At 38.3% G+C, this 18,034-nt stretch overlaps 1 protein-coding gene across 4 annotated transcripts in view; it reads right to left on the minus strand.

The window, feature by feature from the left end:
• Positions 1–18,034, minus strand: part of scai (suppressor of cancer cell invasion) — a 92,108-nt gene that overhangs the window by 45,566 nt on the left and 28,508 nt on the right. For all 4 annotated transcript variants that reach the window (XR_009823664.1, XR_009823663.1, XM_062031512.1 and 1 more), the window contains exons 3-6: positions 16,120–16,215; positions 13,401–13,487; positions 1,027–1,125; positions 25–121 (exon numbers count right to left, since the gene is read on the minus strand). Coding sequence is in view for 2 of the 4 variants with exons in the window: in XM_062031512.1 (XP_061887496.1) it covers positions 25–121; positions 1,027–1,125; positions 13,401–13,487; positions 16,120–16,215 (379 nt within the window). In the remaining 2 variants the exon portion in view is untranslated. The remainder of the gene's footprint in view (positions 1–24; positions 122–1,026; positions 1,126–13,400; positions 13,488–16,119; positions 16,216–18,034) is intronic.

Consider the following 18,034-nt stretch of genomic DNA (forward strand, 5'->3'; position numbering starts at 1 on the left):
TGCTGTTTTTTCTTTCTTTCTTACCTTGACCAAAACTTTGACTAGGTCCATCTTGTTGAGCAGCAAACAGACAACTATATATCGGGCGTAATATCGAAGTTTCTTCACAACCAATTCTGGCCTAAAAAAAAAGGAGAAGAAATTTTAAAGTTAGGTAAGTATAGAAAATAACTACTGTAAATTTCAAGTAATATTTGTGCAGATTATGTTAGAAATTCTGATGATGAAAAAGTGAATTTTATTTCTTACAATTATATATGGGGAAATTGTGAAAAAATGCCTTTACTGTATATTTACTGATGTATCTTAATGAATATCAGTATTTTTGAAAGGTTATTTATTTCAGGGGTTGACTTCAAAAATATATTCAATATATTTACTACACACACAGCGTAATATTTCAAGAATATATTGTATACACTGTATTTAGTATTTCATCAAATATTCGCTCAGGAAAAAGGTTCCAGTAATGCTTAAAATAACTAAAATACTGCGAATATTAAATTTGATCATGAATAAGCCAGTTACTACATGGTTACAGCATGTATAATAACCTAGCTGGGATTTTTTTTGATTTTTTTTTTTTAGAGGGCTTTATTGGCGGTATAGAAATCCCCATTACCTGCATTATTACCCGCTTTGTGCTAGCATATTTTCACTATAACGAACGCACAGAAAAAGTAGAGACATTTATGTTCTTGTCTTACATAAGAATTGTTGATGATGGGCAAAATTCCAAAAAAGTGATGTTTTGCTTTTAGGCGATTTTAGTGGTTTCAGCAATGTCCTTTAAAGTTTTCTCAGATTTGATGCATGGCAATAATGTGACCCGACCACAGGATGTGTCTTTCGACATGGTTATTTAACAAACAAGTAGCTCCTTACTGGGTTGAATCATCCATGCAGTAATTATCCAATGGGGGCTCTTACCTTTTTGTAAACCCAGGTGGTGACCTTTTTCTTTAATATTGTAAGTTATGCATGCAAAGAAGAAAATTTGATCCTGTCTGCACATTTTTAACAAACCTGTCCTCTTTGTTGACCTGATAGTAGTAGGACCGCTGGCGGATGGCCGAGTAGAAAGAAAATGCCTCATTCAGGTAACTTGTTTCTGATGTACGTAGGCTGTCAAAGTTTAGAGAGAAGAAAACTTTTAGAACAGTTTTTGAATATAGTTCATTACTTAACATACATTTAGGGCGGGGGTCGGCAACCCGCGCCACCCTAGTGGCTCCCTGGAGCTTTTTCAAAAATGTATGAAAATGGAAAAAGATGGTGGAAAAAATATATTTTTCGTTTTAATATGGTTTCTGTAGGAGGACAAACATGACACAAACCTTCTTAATTGTTAGAAATCCCACTGTTTACATTAAACATGAGATGATGAGAGTATCTGTCGAGCGCTGTTTTGTCCTGCTAATTTCGGCGGTCATTGAACTCACCGTAGTTTGTTTACATGTACAACTTTCTCTGACGCTGTCACAGAAAGACGTCTTTTATACAAGTCCTTTGTCTCATTTTGTACACCAAACTTTTTATGCTGTGCGTGAATGCAAAAACGTGAGTTTTGTTGATGTTATTGACTTGTGTGGAGTGCTAATCAGGCATATTTGGTCAGTGCATGACTGCAAGCTAATCGATGGTAACATGCTATTTAAGCTAGCTTTATGTACATATTGCATCATTATGCCTTGTTTGTAGGTATATTTGAGCTCATTTAATTTCGTTTACTTATGTCCTCAGTGTATTTAATTTATATTTGCATGTCTCATGATATATTATCTGTATGTAATATTGGCAGCATTTCGTTACCGGGCTTGCAAAGATTGCAATAAATCCATTAGAAGAAGATAGCCTACCATTTCCTTTAACTTGGACACGCACATCTATACTTTTGGTCATTCTAAACCAGTAATTTACAGGGGTTATCTCACCCTCTGCGAAGCGTCCGTTTTACTAATGTTTTCCAATATTGTAAAAATTTTGAATAATCTAATGTAGGGCTGGGCGATACGGCTAAAAACTGTATCACGATATATATATTTTTTTTATATTGATCGGTATTGATAATTATTGATAGTTTTCATGACTTATTCAAGCCTGTCAATAAATACAGTAAATTAATTTACAACTTATTAACAGCGGAGAAGGTGTCTGGTATCCAGGTAGGATGAGTGCGGCGAAGGTAATTAAATAAATAAAGTAGATTTGAAGGTTTTTGCAGATTTTGAGACACTACATGGGAGTAGTGTATACGCTATTGAACACTACACAGAGTAGTTTGGGAAGCGGCTCATTAAGTGCATTAAAACCAAAGACAAGTTTCTGTTATGTTTTTATACTTGTATTAGTTGTCTCTACGTGCTTTTCTGTGTTTTTTGTGAGTTGTGAGTTTTACTTTGTAGTACTGCTGCTGACTGGAATTGATCTCCTTTATCTGGCCCTGCTGTGGCTTATTTCTCATTGTTTACTTGCGACCGATGTCAGCTGTGCTGTCAATACGGCAAGGACACGGTATGTTTACTCCAGAGACGCACTGCTGCAGCTTCACTCTGCTCGTCAGACTCGCGTGACAAATGTCACATCTCAATTGCCAAAGTTCGTTTTAAAGAATTTTATGTTATATTATCATAGACCAGGGCCAGGATTCGGACCTGCTCATCGATGGCTTTGGGTTCCCTTTCGTCTTGACCGCAAGGCTGACATGACGGGGAAGACACAAGGAGACAGAGTTTGTTTGTATATTAACAAACAATACTGCAGCTCTGTGACTATCTGGGATAAAATCTGCATCCCTTTCATCTGCCACTTGAGTTTCCTCAACTTATTTTAACGACTGTTTACATCCACCCAAAGGCAAATGCTGCTTCTGCTTCAGACATCATCTTTGATGACATTCATAAACTGCAATCTATTTCGCCTTATGCTGCCAATTTTATAATGGGGGATTTTAACCATGTAACCCTAAAAAAGTCCAACCAGGCGGGACAAAACCTTGGATCTTTATGATGGGTCAATTACAGACGCTTTTAAATTCCTCCCTCTTCCCCCTTTGGGATCAGCGGATTATAACTGCATGCACCTTCTGCCCATCTACAAGACGTTTTTAAAAAGTTAAAAAGTGCAAACCAGGGCGGTGAAAGTGTGGTCAGAAGAATATGTGCTCTCCCTGCAGGAATGCTTTGACTGCACTGACTGGGGTGTGTTCAAGCAGTCCTCTAATGACTTGGATGAACTTACTGATTTCATTTGCTCATACAGTATTCTGCCTTTTGTAGAGATATGATTATTTCTACTAAAAGGGTTCAAATCTATCCAAATAACAAGCCATGGGTCATAAAGTCAGTAAAGTCCAGCATGCAGAAAAGGAAAATTGCTTTTCAATAGAGTTCTGTGTCAGATTTTCAGTTGGCTTCCAAGGAGCTGAACATTTACATTTTGGAAGCAAAACAGGGCTACTAGTCCTAAATGGAAGACAAAATGGCTGCCAACAACCTTGGGTCAGCATGGTCCAACATGAAAACTTTAGCCGCCGCCCAGAACGTAAACACTGGTGCACATGTAACTTTAAATCATTTTAGTTCCGACTCTGATTTTGCTAATTCCCTTAATTGTTTTTATAACCATTTAGATACTCTTGATTTTAGTAAGGAAATACAAGAACCCAGTCTCAACTTCACAGTATCCAACACCTTCCGATTAATCCAAAAAATGTTGAGATAGCCTTTTCACACACACAAATAAACAGGAGTCCTGGAACGGATTATATTTGTGGTCGACTACTGAAGTTTTGTGCAAAAGAACCAAGCTCATCTATTTCTAACCAATCTTTAGAAACACAGCATAACCCCAAAGTCTGGAAAGATGCTATAATTGTCCCAGTCACTAGGTCAATCAATCAAAGTTTACTTATATAGCCCTAAATCACGAGTGTCTCAAAGGGCTGCACAAGCCACAACGACATCCTCGGCTCAGATCTAGCATAATACTATGAGAGTCCAGTCCATAGTGGATCTACCGTATTTTTCGGAGTATAAGTCGCTCCGGAGTATAAGTCTCACCGGCCAAAAATGCAAAGTAAAGAAGGAAAAAAACATATAAGTCGCACTGGTGTATAAGTCGCATTTTTGGGGGAAATTTATTGGATAAAACCCAACACCAGGAATAGACATTTGAAAGGCAATTTAAAATAAATAAAGAATAGTGAACAACAGGCTGAATAAGTGTACGTTATATGACGCATAAATAACCAACTGAGAACGTGCCTGGTATGTTAACGTAACATATTATGGTAAGAGTCATTCAAATAACTATAACATATAGAACATGCTATACGTTTACCAAACAATCTGTCACTCCTAATTGCTAAATCCCATGAAATCTTATACGTCTAGTCTCTTACGTGAATGAGCTAAATAATATTATTTGATATTTTACGGTAATGTGTTAATAATTTCACACATAAGTCGCTCCTGAGTATAAGTCGCACCCCCGGCCAAACTATGAAAAAAACTGCAACTTATAGTCCCAAAATACGGTAACATAATAGTGTGAGAGTCCAGTCCATAGTGGGGCCAGCAAATCCAGTCGTCCTAACATTTTAAATGATTTTTAGACCTATAGCCCTGACCTCTCTGCCAATGAAAACTATTGAAAGGCTGGTGCGATCAGAACTTGTAAAAAAAACATTGACCATGCTCTTGATCCAGTGCAGTTTGCTTATAGGCCTAAAAGTGGAGTGGAGGACACCACACTTACTCTGGTTTATTTTCTTTTTAAACACCTGCAGTGAAATAGGTGTCATGCCCGTTTTTTATTCGTTGACTTCTAATCTGCTTTTAACACGACTTTTGAAAATCTGACTATTTTAAAGTATGCAGATGACGCAATAATTGTCAGTCTCCTTCAGGGCAATGAGTACAAACATGGGCCTATTGTTGATGATTATGTCAAGTGGTGTGATGCATCATATCTACAGGTGAACAATCTTAAACCAAAAAATATGATTACTGGTTTTAGAAGGCAGGCAGGAATTACTCATGAGGTACCCCGCCTTCCGCCCGATTGTAGCTGAGATAGGCTCCAGCGCCCCCCGCAACCCCGAAAAGAATAAGCGGTAGAAAATGGATGGATGGATGGAACCATTTTTAAGGGACACACTGTCAAAGTTGTACAATCCTATAAATATATTTGGACCATTATTGACAATACCGGTACTTAGAATTTTAAGGATAACTGTGATGCTGTATGCAACGTCTTCAATGTCTAAGGAAATTGTCATTCCCTCATGTTGAAAAATCCATGATGATTTTATTTCATCAGGTTTTTATAGTATCAGTTTTATCTTTTTTGTCGGATGTCATGGTTTGGAGATCTGCCGCTGAAGGAGCTGAGTTTGGAGTCCTTGTACAACCAGCTCTAAACAGTATACGGACATATACAAACAGTAGAAATCTCCCATCCTCTTTATGGTGAGTTCCAGCTCCTCCTGTCTGGTTGGAGGCTTAGGGTCCCAGGATGCAGAACATCTCGGTATAGGAACAACTTTGTTCAAGACGCAGTTATTCTTTTTAACAAATTATAGCTAAATTGCACATATTTATTTATTTGTATCTATTTATTAATTCATGGTAGTTTTATCTTACTGTTTTTTTTACTAACTTTTACTTGTTCATGTGACTTTTTCTTTCTTCGTTTCCTGGTGCTGGTCCCAAGCAGCCTGTTGAATACTTTGTCATGTTGGTCATGTTGTGATCTGTTTTGTGGTAAAACGTTTGTTTTTTTAACATATCTACATATGTCATTCTCTTGTATTTTACACTGCAAAATAAATCTACCTTCAGGTACATATAAAGTCACTTGACTTGACTTATACTTGACTTGAATACTGTTAACTGATTGGCTGTTAGTGTGTCCCTACTATTGCTCAGTGACACATCCTGTTTCCTGTTTGCTGGGTTCTCAAAGGGTGAGCGACTTCATCAAACGCATCCTGCTTCATAATTTCTGGTTTCTTCCGATCTAAAAATATAAATATATGTATGGAATATTTTATCGATTGCATTTTATACTGATATTACGTGTCGCGATATATAGTGATATCGTTTTATCGCCCCAGCCCTATTCTAATGAGCATATATTCCGCATTTTCATGAATACAGTCACGTTGATGGGATTGCGCTGCTTATTTTAGGAGACGTAATCCTTAATGCTTATGGCTTTTTTAGATCAGCTTTGCGTGTGCTATCAAGTTTGCATGTGTTTTAGTACACGACTACACGCAAATCTTTAGTAGACCAGGCCCATAAAATATATACTCTGCTTATTTACGTCCAGAAATGTTTGGACAATGACAATCTTAATGGTTCGTCTGGACACACTTACAGCTATTTTTTTACTACTCCCATTTGCAGGAACTCAATAGTTGATCAGTCCAGTATCAGCAAAATAACATGTATCGTATGATATTGGCTTGCATCTAAAATCACCGATATAATCTCCAATATGAGCAGTCCTGCAGAGCGTTTACTTGTGCAAACCCGGATAGCCCGTAATTGGAGGACATCTTTTTTTTTCTTTTTTTAATAATGTCCTGCCCAGCTTCTCGGGCCAATCATATAGCAGATGTAGATGCCCATATCGGCTGTTCAGATTTACTTTACAAAAGAGAAGTGTAGGATACTTCTCTTGTTGCCTTACTTGTATTTTGACTTTATTAAATGTATTTATATTATCATTTGGTGCAGCCGGGCCGGAGCAGGAGGGGATAGAAAGAGAGAAAAAGGAAGACAGAGGGGGGAATTGTGGGGACAAGAGGGGGATTAGACAGAGAGACAAAAACAACAACAGCAAACACAACAACAACAACAGAGCAACATCAGCAAATACGACATGTACAAATATGATGGTAAAAGTAATAGCAAATAAGCAGTTAGCGAAAATAAAAAAATAATACAGAAATGACAATGAGCATTATTACACTAAAAATGGAGCAATATGAATACCAATAGAAATAGTGCTATTGATAATAAACAATACCAATACTTTACCTTTATTATCAACAATACAATTGTTCAAATGCAACAATACATATACGTAATGATAACTTGAGATACGAAAGAATGCAGAAAAATGGAGGGGAAGAAAGAGAAGCAACCTACATTAACCTTGTAGATTGTTATAGTAAAAATAGGTTAAGCTTTGTCAGTGTGCCATGTGTTATACCCAGTTTACCCTTGCGCAACAACGTTAATATATGTTTGATGAAACGTGATTATGTGCATGAGTGTATGTGTGCATATGTACTTGTATATGTACAGTATGTGTATATGTGTGCTTGTACAGTGAATGTATATGTACAGTATGTGTATATGTGTGTACAGCGAATGTATATGTACAGTATGTGTATACAGTATGTGTGTTTGAACAGTGAATGTATATGTACAGTATGTGTATATGTGTGTTTGTACAGTGAATGTATATGTACAGTATATGTATGTGTGTGTTTGTACAGTGAATGTATATGTGTAGTATGTGTATGTGTGTCTTTGTACAGTGAGTGTATATGTACAGTATGTGTATATGTATGTTTTTACAGTGAATGTATATGTACAGTATGCTTGTATAATGAATGTGCGTGTGGATGTACGAACTTTGAGTGTGTAAATATGTACTGTATTTATTTGTATATGTATGTGGGAGCGTAGGTACCTATGTATGTCTGTATGTATGTGTGTGAGTATATGTGAATTTGCATGTACAATACATTTGACTCCCAGTGTGTGCGGGAGTAGGTGCGGTGCCCAGGGAACCAGGGGCCACCTCCCCCACGCAGCCAAGCCGGACAGCGACAGGAACCCCAGAGCCTGGCCCACCGCGCCGCCCACAAGGGCCGGCAGCAGGCCGCAGACAGACGCACCCGGCAGAGGACAAGGCACGAGAAAAGCAGGGGGCAGCCAGACCCCAAGCCAGCGAGAGACCACACCCCACACGGACAGAAAGGCGGGACGCCCCGCCCGAGGGGCCCGGAGACCCCCCGCAACCGGACGGGAAGACTGCCCCCGCCCCACCGGCAACCGGGCCCCCACGAGCCCCCCCCCCCCCCCCCCCCCGGAGAGCGCGGCGAGGCCAGCCCACGGCCACCCCACCCAAGCCGGCCGCCACAGGACCACCCAGCACGGGGCCACAGGAACCACCCACCCCATCCGCAGGGACCCCAACGATGGAGATGGAACAACCAGCAACCGCCCCGCCGACCCCCCCCCCGAGGTAGGGGAAATAAATAAATAAAATAAATAAATACATAATAATAATAATAATAATAATAATAATAATAATAATAATAAAATATATTAAAAAATAAGAATAAATAAATAATTAAATCTATTTATGAAAAAAATAATAAAATAAAATAAAAAAAGAATTAAAAGAAGATCACAGACATGCTGACACACAAGGTCGCTACCCCAACAACTGGCCGACTCGCAGCACCTCGGAATACCCTGCAGCACCAAGCTACCAAAGTAGACGCAGGGACCAGACCCAGCAGGCCCCAACCAAGACGGGCACCCGGAAGGGATGGACGGTGGGACCCAGGAGCTCCAGACACGCAGTCCGGATGCAGTAGCCTGAGGCGCCGACCCCCACCCGACAGGCAGGCCCAGAACGTACCCCCAGAAATATACATACATATATATATACATACACATAAACATACACATGTACACATACACACACATACATACACATACACATATATATACATACATACATACATACATACATACACACACACACACACATACATATACACAGTTTGTCAGCCCCGACAACCACCACGCGCGCGCGCTGCCACCAGTCACAACATCAGCCACCCCCCTGCACCAGACCCAGCAGCCACGGGCGCCCACACCACAAACAAACGGCAGCAGAAACAGCAGCCACAACACCCCCAGACAGCCAGCACCACCCAATCAAATCAAAGCGATCAAAAAAAAAAAACGCGACCGGCAACCACACGCCAACAGGATCACAGAGACCAGCCAGCGCCAGCCCGCCAGCAAGCCCAAACGCCAACACGCAAACAAGAGACACCAACAGCCCCCCCCACCAAAAGACCCGACCACCCCAACCCAAACCCGCACAAACACACCACCGCCCAAACAACCGAGACACAGTATCCAGACCAGACACGGGCGCCACGCCGCCACCACATCAAGTCGCCAACAGAGACCCCACAGCGCAAGGTCGGGCCACACGGGCACGGACCCCACCCAACAGGAAGCGAGACCCGCGCGACGCCACACACAAATAAATAATAAGATTAAACAAAAATAATAATAATTTAAAAAAAATAATAATAATAATACAATGAAATACAAATTAAATTAAATTAAAAATAACAAATACAAATAATTAAATAAAATAAAGTAAGTAAATAATAAAAATTATTTAAAAAAATAAAAAATTAAAAAATAAAAAAAAAAAAATAAAAAAAAAATTAAAATAAAAAATAAAAAATTGGAGGACATCTAAATGTCCTCCAATAAGCACAAAAGGTTGGTCTTTTCTTGTATTTTATTTATCGTTTACTAAACATGGTAAGCAATTGGCTACTAGGTGCTAGCAGCTACACAACAGCTCAGCACACAATAGCACACAATATAGACATACATAGTAAGTGTTCTTAATTCAACAATATTGCAGTCTAAAACTAGAGATCAACCGTTATGTTTTTTTCAGGGCCAATACCGATTATCAGTAGGCCGATAACCAATATTTGGAAGGGGGTTGGCCGTCTGAGCAACGCAGCGCAGTTTAGCAGAAAAGAGCATAGATTATTACTACTAACTTACTCTCTACTTATCACATTTTTTAAATACTAAATACTAGTATCATATATCATATATATGTGTATATATTGTATTTGCTAATGTATTTCTTTTTGTAAAAAAAAAATATATATTTCGGCCGATACCAATAAACAAAGGCAGATATTGATATATATCAAAATGTCAAATATTGGCTTTGATAATCCCTATCTAAAATTAAACATACATTTTTCTGAAGTCATTACAGACTGTAGTAACACCTCTCATGTCATTTTTGTTACCGTAAACTGATTAACAAACCCTCCAGTCATTTCTACATCTAAGTTTAGTAAATTTGCAATATTCTTTCATGATAAAGTTCAAGGCATTAGAAATACAAAAAAATTCAGAGAAAACAAATAGCTACAGTGCAGCCAGCTAGATAACTAAAGCTACCATATTTCACTCCTGTCACTGACAAAACAGTCAAAGAGATATATTTAGATGTTCTTTTCCAGGTCAGTGTATTCTCAGGGCATTCAATCAATCGCAACTGGACTGTTTGGTTTGTCTTAGAAGACGTTTCACCTGTTATCTATGTAGGCTTCACCAGTTCATGCTCATAGACTTAGGCTCAGTTTGAACACCCCTCCTCCACCCTTGTTTTGCTCTTGGTTTTGCGCGTTCACGTCAATCAAGAGGCGTTCAAATTATCCGTCAGGTAGGAGGGATGGGCGAAGTACCTCCCTCGAAGCAAAGTGAGCTCGCAGACCTCCCTACACTATCGATTGCGAGGAGAAAGGTGGCAGGCCAGAAACCCAGAGAAGCGAACAAATCTAAGTAATAAGCATCCATCGCTGTGGATCGACCACTATCAGACTAAAATAGTCGAAAACACCCATTTTAGCATTCCATTCAATTTTTAAAAATGCCAGTCTGAGTCTATTAACATCCTGCTTATTTTTCTAAAGTCTGCGCTGAGCAGTTTTACCACAAGTATCTGATTTAGATAACATCTCACTTTTGACTGGAACATTGCTAAATGCCTTAAAAACTGTTGTCATTTCCAATTTCCAATTTAGGCTCAACCAAAGCACTGAAACAGCTCTGATCAAGGTGACAAATGATATCCATCTGAAAACGGACACAGGCAAAGTCTTGGTCTTGGTTCTGCTGAACCTGAATGCTGCCTTTGACACAGTTGGCCATGTTATCGTATTACTAGGAATGTCCCGATACAACTTTTTCACGAGCAGAGTATTTGCAGATGCCAATGTCAATTCGATACGATATCAGCACAAATCATACATATTTGTATGATTTATTTGGTAATGAGTGTCTTTGAAAGTTACAACAAGTACATATTTTTTAAGACTCTTAAAGACAATAACAAATAAATTTTAAAGACCCATTTCACATCCATACTGGCAAAAAAGTGCAAAAACATGAAGGAAAATGACTTACGTTTATTTATTAATAATACAGTGCAACCTCGATTTACGAACCCCTCTATATGCAAACTTTTCAATTTACGCACGTTTTGATTAAGCTAAATAGTAAGTAAGTAAGTACATTTTATTTATAAAGCGCTTTTCACAGATAAAATCACAGAGCGCTGTACAAAACATAGGTGAAGTAAAACAACAATTTAATTTAAAACAACAAGGGCAACATGATAAAAAGGATACAAAGTGGATTAAAAATAATAGTTAAAAGGTGCATTAACTAAAAGCTTTACTAAAAAGAGAAGTTTTCAAATGTGTCTTAATAGTTTCAACACAGTCAAGATCACGGAGGGTCTTGTGCAAATTGTTCCAGAGTCTGGGAGCTATAGCCTGGAATGCCAGGTCACCACTGGTTTTAAAACAAGTTTTTGGGATCTTTAGAAGACCCTGGTCTGAAGACCGGAGGCTGCGCCTTGAAGAATAGGGGCATAGCAAGTCAGTGATGTACTGAGGGGCTCCACCATGCAACGCACGGAATGTCAGAACTAAAATCTTAAACTCAATGCGGAATTGAACTGGAAGCCAATGAAGACTGGATAAAACGGGGGTGATATGGGCTGTTCTGGGTGCACCGGTCAAAAGTCTGGCAGCCGCATTTTGTACAGTCTGAAGTCTCTTTAGCGTTGACTTGTTGAAAAGAGTGATAAGAGAATTGCAATAGTCAATGCAAGACGAAATGAACGCGTGAATGATCATTTCGAGATCCAATTTTGACAACAAATTTCTCACTTTAGAAATATTTCTGAGATGATAAAAACAGTTTTTGGTCAGTTGACGACAGTGACCCTCCAAAGACATTGACTGATCCAACACAAGCCCAAGGTTTCTGAGGCTGCTTTTAACAGATGCACCAAGAGCACCAAGGGAGTTCTTGATCAGGAGGATCTTTTTATCGGGAGCAATTATCAGAGTTTCCGTTTTGTTTGAATTTATCTGGAGGAAATTTGAGGACAACCAGTTTTTATATATGCCTCTGTGTGCGAACCATGTCTTTTGCTTCATTCAGGCGCCAAACATTTTTTGGGGAGGCAGAGCCTTCCATTTCACTTGCTGCGCAGGAGGACTCATGTCTCAACACTTCAGCATGTGTGCCTTTTCTTATTTTTTTCCGCTTTTTGACAAGTTTTGTCAATTTTATTAACTCAATGAGAGTCTCAAAAACTCAACTGACCAGCATAGAAAGAAGGAGGGAATTGTTGTGGAGTAAAAATAAGACTATTTCCGAGAAATACATTAATGGCGCTCACAAGCATGACACAGTACAGGAAGTAACCACAGCAGGTTTAAATTGTGATTAAGTCGGCCTTTTTTTGGGGAAAAGATACCAGAACAGAATTATATCACAGCAGAGGAGAAGACACCATCTGTTCCCTCGCTCCAAAGCACAAACACGCAGACATGCCCCTCCACTCCCCCCGTCCTGTTCCTTCTCCTTCTGTCTGCTTCTTTCTCGTCAGTTCTCTGCCATTGTTAATGTGGGTACATTTTACCTTTTACATTTTTATTTTTGTAGCAATGTGGTTGTTAAAGTTAATGATTGTGTGATGTTTGTATTAGCAGATCAGAGCATACAGCATGTTGTTGTGTTTTAACTTTTTTATTACATAGAAAGTTGATCCATCACCCCGTTATGTTTGTTTGATATACAGTACTGTATAGCACTTTATATTGCGCTCAAATTGTACAAACCTTCACTAAAATATGGACTTTTGTGGAGGCTGGAACCCATTATTCGTATCTAAATTGTTTCTTATGGATAACTCCGATTCACTATACTAACTTTATGATTTAACAAATGTTCAAGAACCAATTAAGTTCATAAATCGAGGTTCCACTGTAGTAATATTAGATTACATTTATATAGCACTTTTTCTATGAGTAAAGTAAGGCAAAGAAATGCAAAACATATTGTGGGGACCAATTTGATCTGGCATTACTTTTCAGTAAAATACAAAATTCCCTTTAAATGTAAATTTTAAAACAAACAACCATTGTACATTGGACTATTTCAATTTAGTAAAAATATATATACACAACAAAAACATCTGGCCCTCGGAAAAAAAAACTAAATGTTTGCATAACTTACTAGTAGTGGTAGTACAGCTGCCCAATTTTGGATGCCACTTCCCCAATCTGCCATCTCTTCAAGCCATAGCGGTTGTCCAGAATCTGCCTGTAATAAAATTTAATAAAATCTATGAATGAATATGTGTAGACCATGAAGTAATTTGTTTGCAATACCTTCAAAGTACAGAAACAGTGGGTGATTATTGGTCATTCTAGGGGACATCAACCAGATGCACTTTCTTCAGACTTCTTAGTTCCACATTTTAGAACCGCCTGCATTACTGAATTGATCTGATTTAAATAATTGAAATTAGGGCACTAGAAAATTGATTCCAGTGTTTCCACAGAACGTCAATCTATTTGGAGTTGGGGCTTGGCGGTATCAAGATGACATCTTTATATCATTTGTATTGTTTTTCAAAAAGACAAAAGAAACAAAATAAACATATCTTTTTCTTGTTACATTGTATTGTTTTGCTCTATTTTTCAATTGTTGCTGTTTATTTTCAATGTTGTTTATTTACATACATTATTCTGCCCTCCATGAATGTTAGTTTAGCAGATAAATAAACAGTCGTTTGAATTGGAGATGAGAAAACTTTCAACTTGAAGGGAAACTGCACTTTTTCTTATTCAAAATCTTTAAGTGAGACAAGCACGCAAACATTTTTTATCAGTTTTTTATGCATTTTAACTAAAAGAGAAAATGCCAGCAAAAGTCTGCGTACAATGGCGCTCATGGTAGTCGCTCTAATCTGCCTATTATGTGCTTAAAAAACATCCAAACTCCCCCCTCAAGGTTTTATACATACAATTTAAGTAAATATGTAATGTAATAACAGGCACATTCATAATAACATGTAATATTTACATATTTAGCTCACTTTTCACTATTTTGCGGCGCATTAATTTCACAAACGCATAACGTTTTTCCTTCTTTTTACCTCCTTTTTCCTTCCTTCCTTCAACATGACTGATTATTACTCACTGCAGACTTCATGAAAGACAACAAACATAATAAAACATCACTTACTGTACAATGCCTGCTCTCACTAGGATATTGATATATTCTCATTTAGATGAAGAATGACTCATAATCCTTGTAAAGAAAAAAAAAAGTGAAAGCAAGTGTCTTTTCGGGTCTTTTTCGTCATTACCGGGTCTAAATTGGCTGTCAAAGTTGACCAACTATTAGGATTATGTACTCACCCTTTTACTGTCTGGGTGAGAGGCCTGATATATAATCTAAAATAAACTTTCACAAGCTCCGAGGGAGAGAAGCACCTCACCAGCTGGTGACGTCAATACAGCAGCATAAGGAAGTCAGCTCTCTGAGACAATGCGCTGCTGAAAATAGGTCCTTAATGTTAGCGTTTATAATAACAATATTACTAATACTTGGTTAATATTCAGGTCACGAAATACAAAGGGGGTATCGGTGGCGTTTTTGGACAGGTATTTTGAGGGCTCTACGGGCAGAATTGCAGGACCTCCCATTGTTAGCAGACTTTTATTTACATTTATTTATGAGTTAGAATGTATTCAAAAAACATATGTGTTCTTGTATTTCATTAAGACTGTGATTTAAAGGCAAAATTCCACCCCAAAAAGGTTGTTTATGAAGTTAATGTAAAAGTAAACACACAAAGGAAAATCATGAACATACACTTGAAGTGCACATACATGTAACAATTATGTTAAATCAACAATACGGTCTGGTTTAAACTGAAAAATAATACAGGATACAGTTTGATATTTATTCCACCAGCTTAATGCTAACATACATTGGCCGATCTCGTTTGCGTTACATTCATTTTAAACTTGTACAGATGTTTAACAAATGAGATTTTAACCGAACAAATTATAATGTGTGTGTGGGCAACACGGTGGAAGAGGGGTTAGTGCGTCTGCCTCACAATACGAAGGTCCTGAGTAGTCGTGAGTTCAATCCCAGCCTCGGGATCTTTCTGTGTGGAGTTTGCATGTCCTCCCCGTGACTGCGTGGGTTCCCTCCGGGTACTCAGGCTTCCTCCCACCTCCAAAGACTTGCACCTGGGGATAGGTTGATTGTACCCCGCCTTCCGCCCGATTGTAGCTGAGATAGGCTCCAGCGCCCCCCGCGACCCCAAAGGGAATAAGCGGTAGAAAATGGATGGGATGGAAATTATAATGTAACTGCAAATACATTTCTACTTACAGACATATAGTATAACATTTTGTAGAAGCAAATATTGACCGTTAACTTTGTACTACTAGGCCAGCCTGCTGTTCTGCACTGCACTGCTGACTAGCAGCTACGGTAGGCTGTTGGTCAAACCTCAAACTCAAATTTTAAAACAACTAACGTGGTCAATAGTATGTGGAACATGATTGAAAGAGAGGGCAGCACATATATCACCTGTAAGGTGAAATGTTACCTTCTTATAAAGTCAAATTAAAAATGGAATAAAAAAGTTAGCCACTTTTTAGTTTTTTTTTTGCATTTTTGGGGAAATTTGTGGTGGCCCTTAATTTATCTTTGGCGAGCCGCCACGTAAGAATGTATGGAGAACACTGGATTTACAATTATCAACGTCCGAATGGCGATACGTTTCAGAATTGCTAATTTCTCTCACTACTTCCCACTGTAACCTGACTTTCTTTTTTTTTTTTTAAGAAAATTTGAAACTGAAACTTCTAAACTAAAAACATGAGATAAGGCATGCAAAATAACCACAGATAAAAATAAAGAGAATCACCTGTGCTGTTGCTGAAATTTCCACAGCTTGGTGTAAACATCAAAAGTCCGCCCAAAGTAGGACTGCCACTGCTTGTGTCCATACTGGGGAAGGTCTCTGCGGCAAAGACATTTTAGTATATGGGAGGGAAAAGATCATCTTATGCATTCACTAAAAGTTCATCAAACTATCATACATTTGTAGACACTTTTAAAATGACTCATGATGTTGAGCCAATGTAAAAATATGACATTTCCAACAGTTTAAAATCAACCACTGAATTCAAAAAGGTAATTTAGTTTTTGAAACGCCACATTTTGCTTACTGCAAGCAATGGAAAGCAAGGCCCAGAAATTATTACCTGTGCAATTGATGACAGCAAAAAGGTTAGAAAAACAAAACCTACAGTTATGAATACAAAATGTATTACTGTTTAACGTCAAAACATATAATTGTGTATTATTATAATTATTTCTGTTGAATTACCGTAAGTGAGTGTTTTTTGGAGCACTGTTGATACTGTTTTAGTGCAGGCAATCTACTTAACTTCACAGTTTAGTGCAATTGCGGCCCACGCTAATTGTTGAATATATAAAAGCAATCTTGAATCTCACTAACTACAATAACAGTGCAAACACAACAATTACAGCAAGACAAACACACAGAGCAACTTCCTTAAAGCAAGCTGAAGTGTATTAGACCATTTTATGTGGAACTCAAAAGTGTCAAAATGTTTACTCTCAATTTTACATTTATAATCACTTAAAGGGGAACTGCACTTTTTTTGGAATGTCGTCTATCGTTCACAATCCTAATGAGAAACAAGATGACAAAAGGTTTAGTTTTTTTGCATTCTAATTAGTAAAAATCGATTGTTCTTGGTGGCTGGCAAATGGGAGCAATCCATTCTGCCTCTAAATCACTTTAAAAATTGCATCCCAAAACCGCCAACAACACTTAATTTACGCTCCTTAACCTTTAGGCTGTGACCTTCAGCATTTACTGGGGCAGTCTACAGCAGAGTATGAAGACTCATGGATGAGAATCAGCACCTCCAAATTTGAAGCCATGGTCTCAGTTGTAAAAGGACTATCTGCCGTAATGCGGTCAATGAACAAAATTATTGTGGTAAACAGAGTTCATCATCAGATATTGGGTGAGGAGCTTTGTTGCCTGTTGATAGCACAACATCTTATTTTAGTTAATTATTGGTCCTGATTTTTTGGAATTACTATATTATTGTACAGTATTTGTCCTATTTTTGACAAAAAGTGTTTGTTTGTAAAAAGCACGTAATGATATTAGTTTGATGGAAAAGGTGTTGCATATCTCGGTGTCAGTTGATTGGGGGTGCAACGATTTGTCGGAGTTGTCGACAAAAATCAATAATAAAATTGGTCGGACACAAATACATTTTTCGATAATAGTCTGTCACGTCATCAGTCGTGTTTTTCTGAAAGGAAACAAGCAATGCGCAGGTCAGCGCGACCGTGGAGCGGAAAGCAAAAGGAAGACAGCTTCGGCCAACTGCAACAACACTGCAAGCAAAAACATCCGAAGTATGGGAACGTTTCACCCTAAAAAAACATAAAAAAGAACTTGCTGAGTTTGCAAAGTGGAACTGGCTATTCATTGTAGTACGTCTGTGATGCAGGCGCATTTAAAGTGGAGACAAAGTCCACTGGCTAAACCTTGTCTAAATATCTGTGTACACATCAACATCACATAATGCTCTTTTCATTTTGAGGACGCTGGATAGCTTTGGTGCTGCTAGGTTGTTGGTTTATATTGTTGCTATTTTTAATTTAGTTTTTTATTTATAAAAAATGAATAAGCCAATATCGAAACGCAACCTAATTTGAGACTACTGACTAGAACTCACAGCCCTGACCATGTGGAAGTGTACAGCTCTGGTAATGGGTACATTCGCACCCAC

The sequence above is a fragment of the Entelurus aequoreus genome, linkage group LG21 (genome assembly GCF_033978785.1).
Source record: "Entelurus aequoreus isolate RoL-2023_Sb linkage group LG21, RoL_Eaeq_v1.1, whole genome shotgun sequence".
NCBI lineage: Eukaryota > Metazoa > Chordata > Actinopteri > Syngnathiformes > Syngnathidae > Entelurus > Entelurus aequoreus.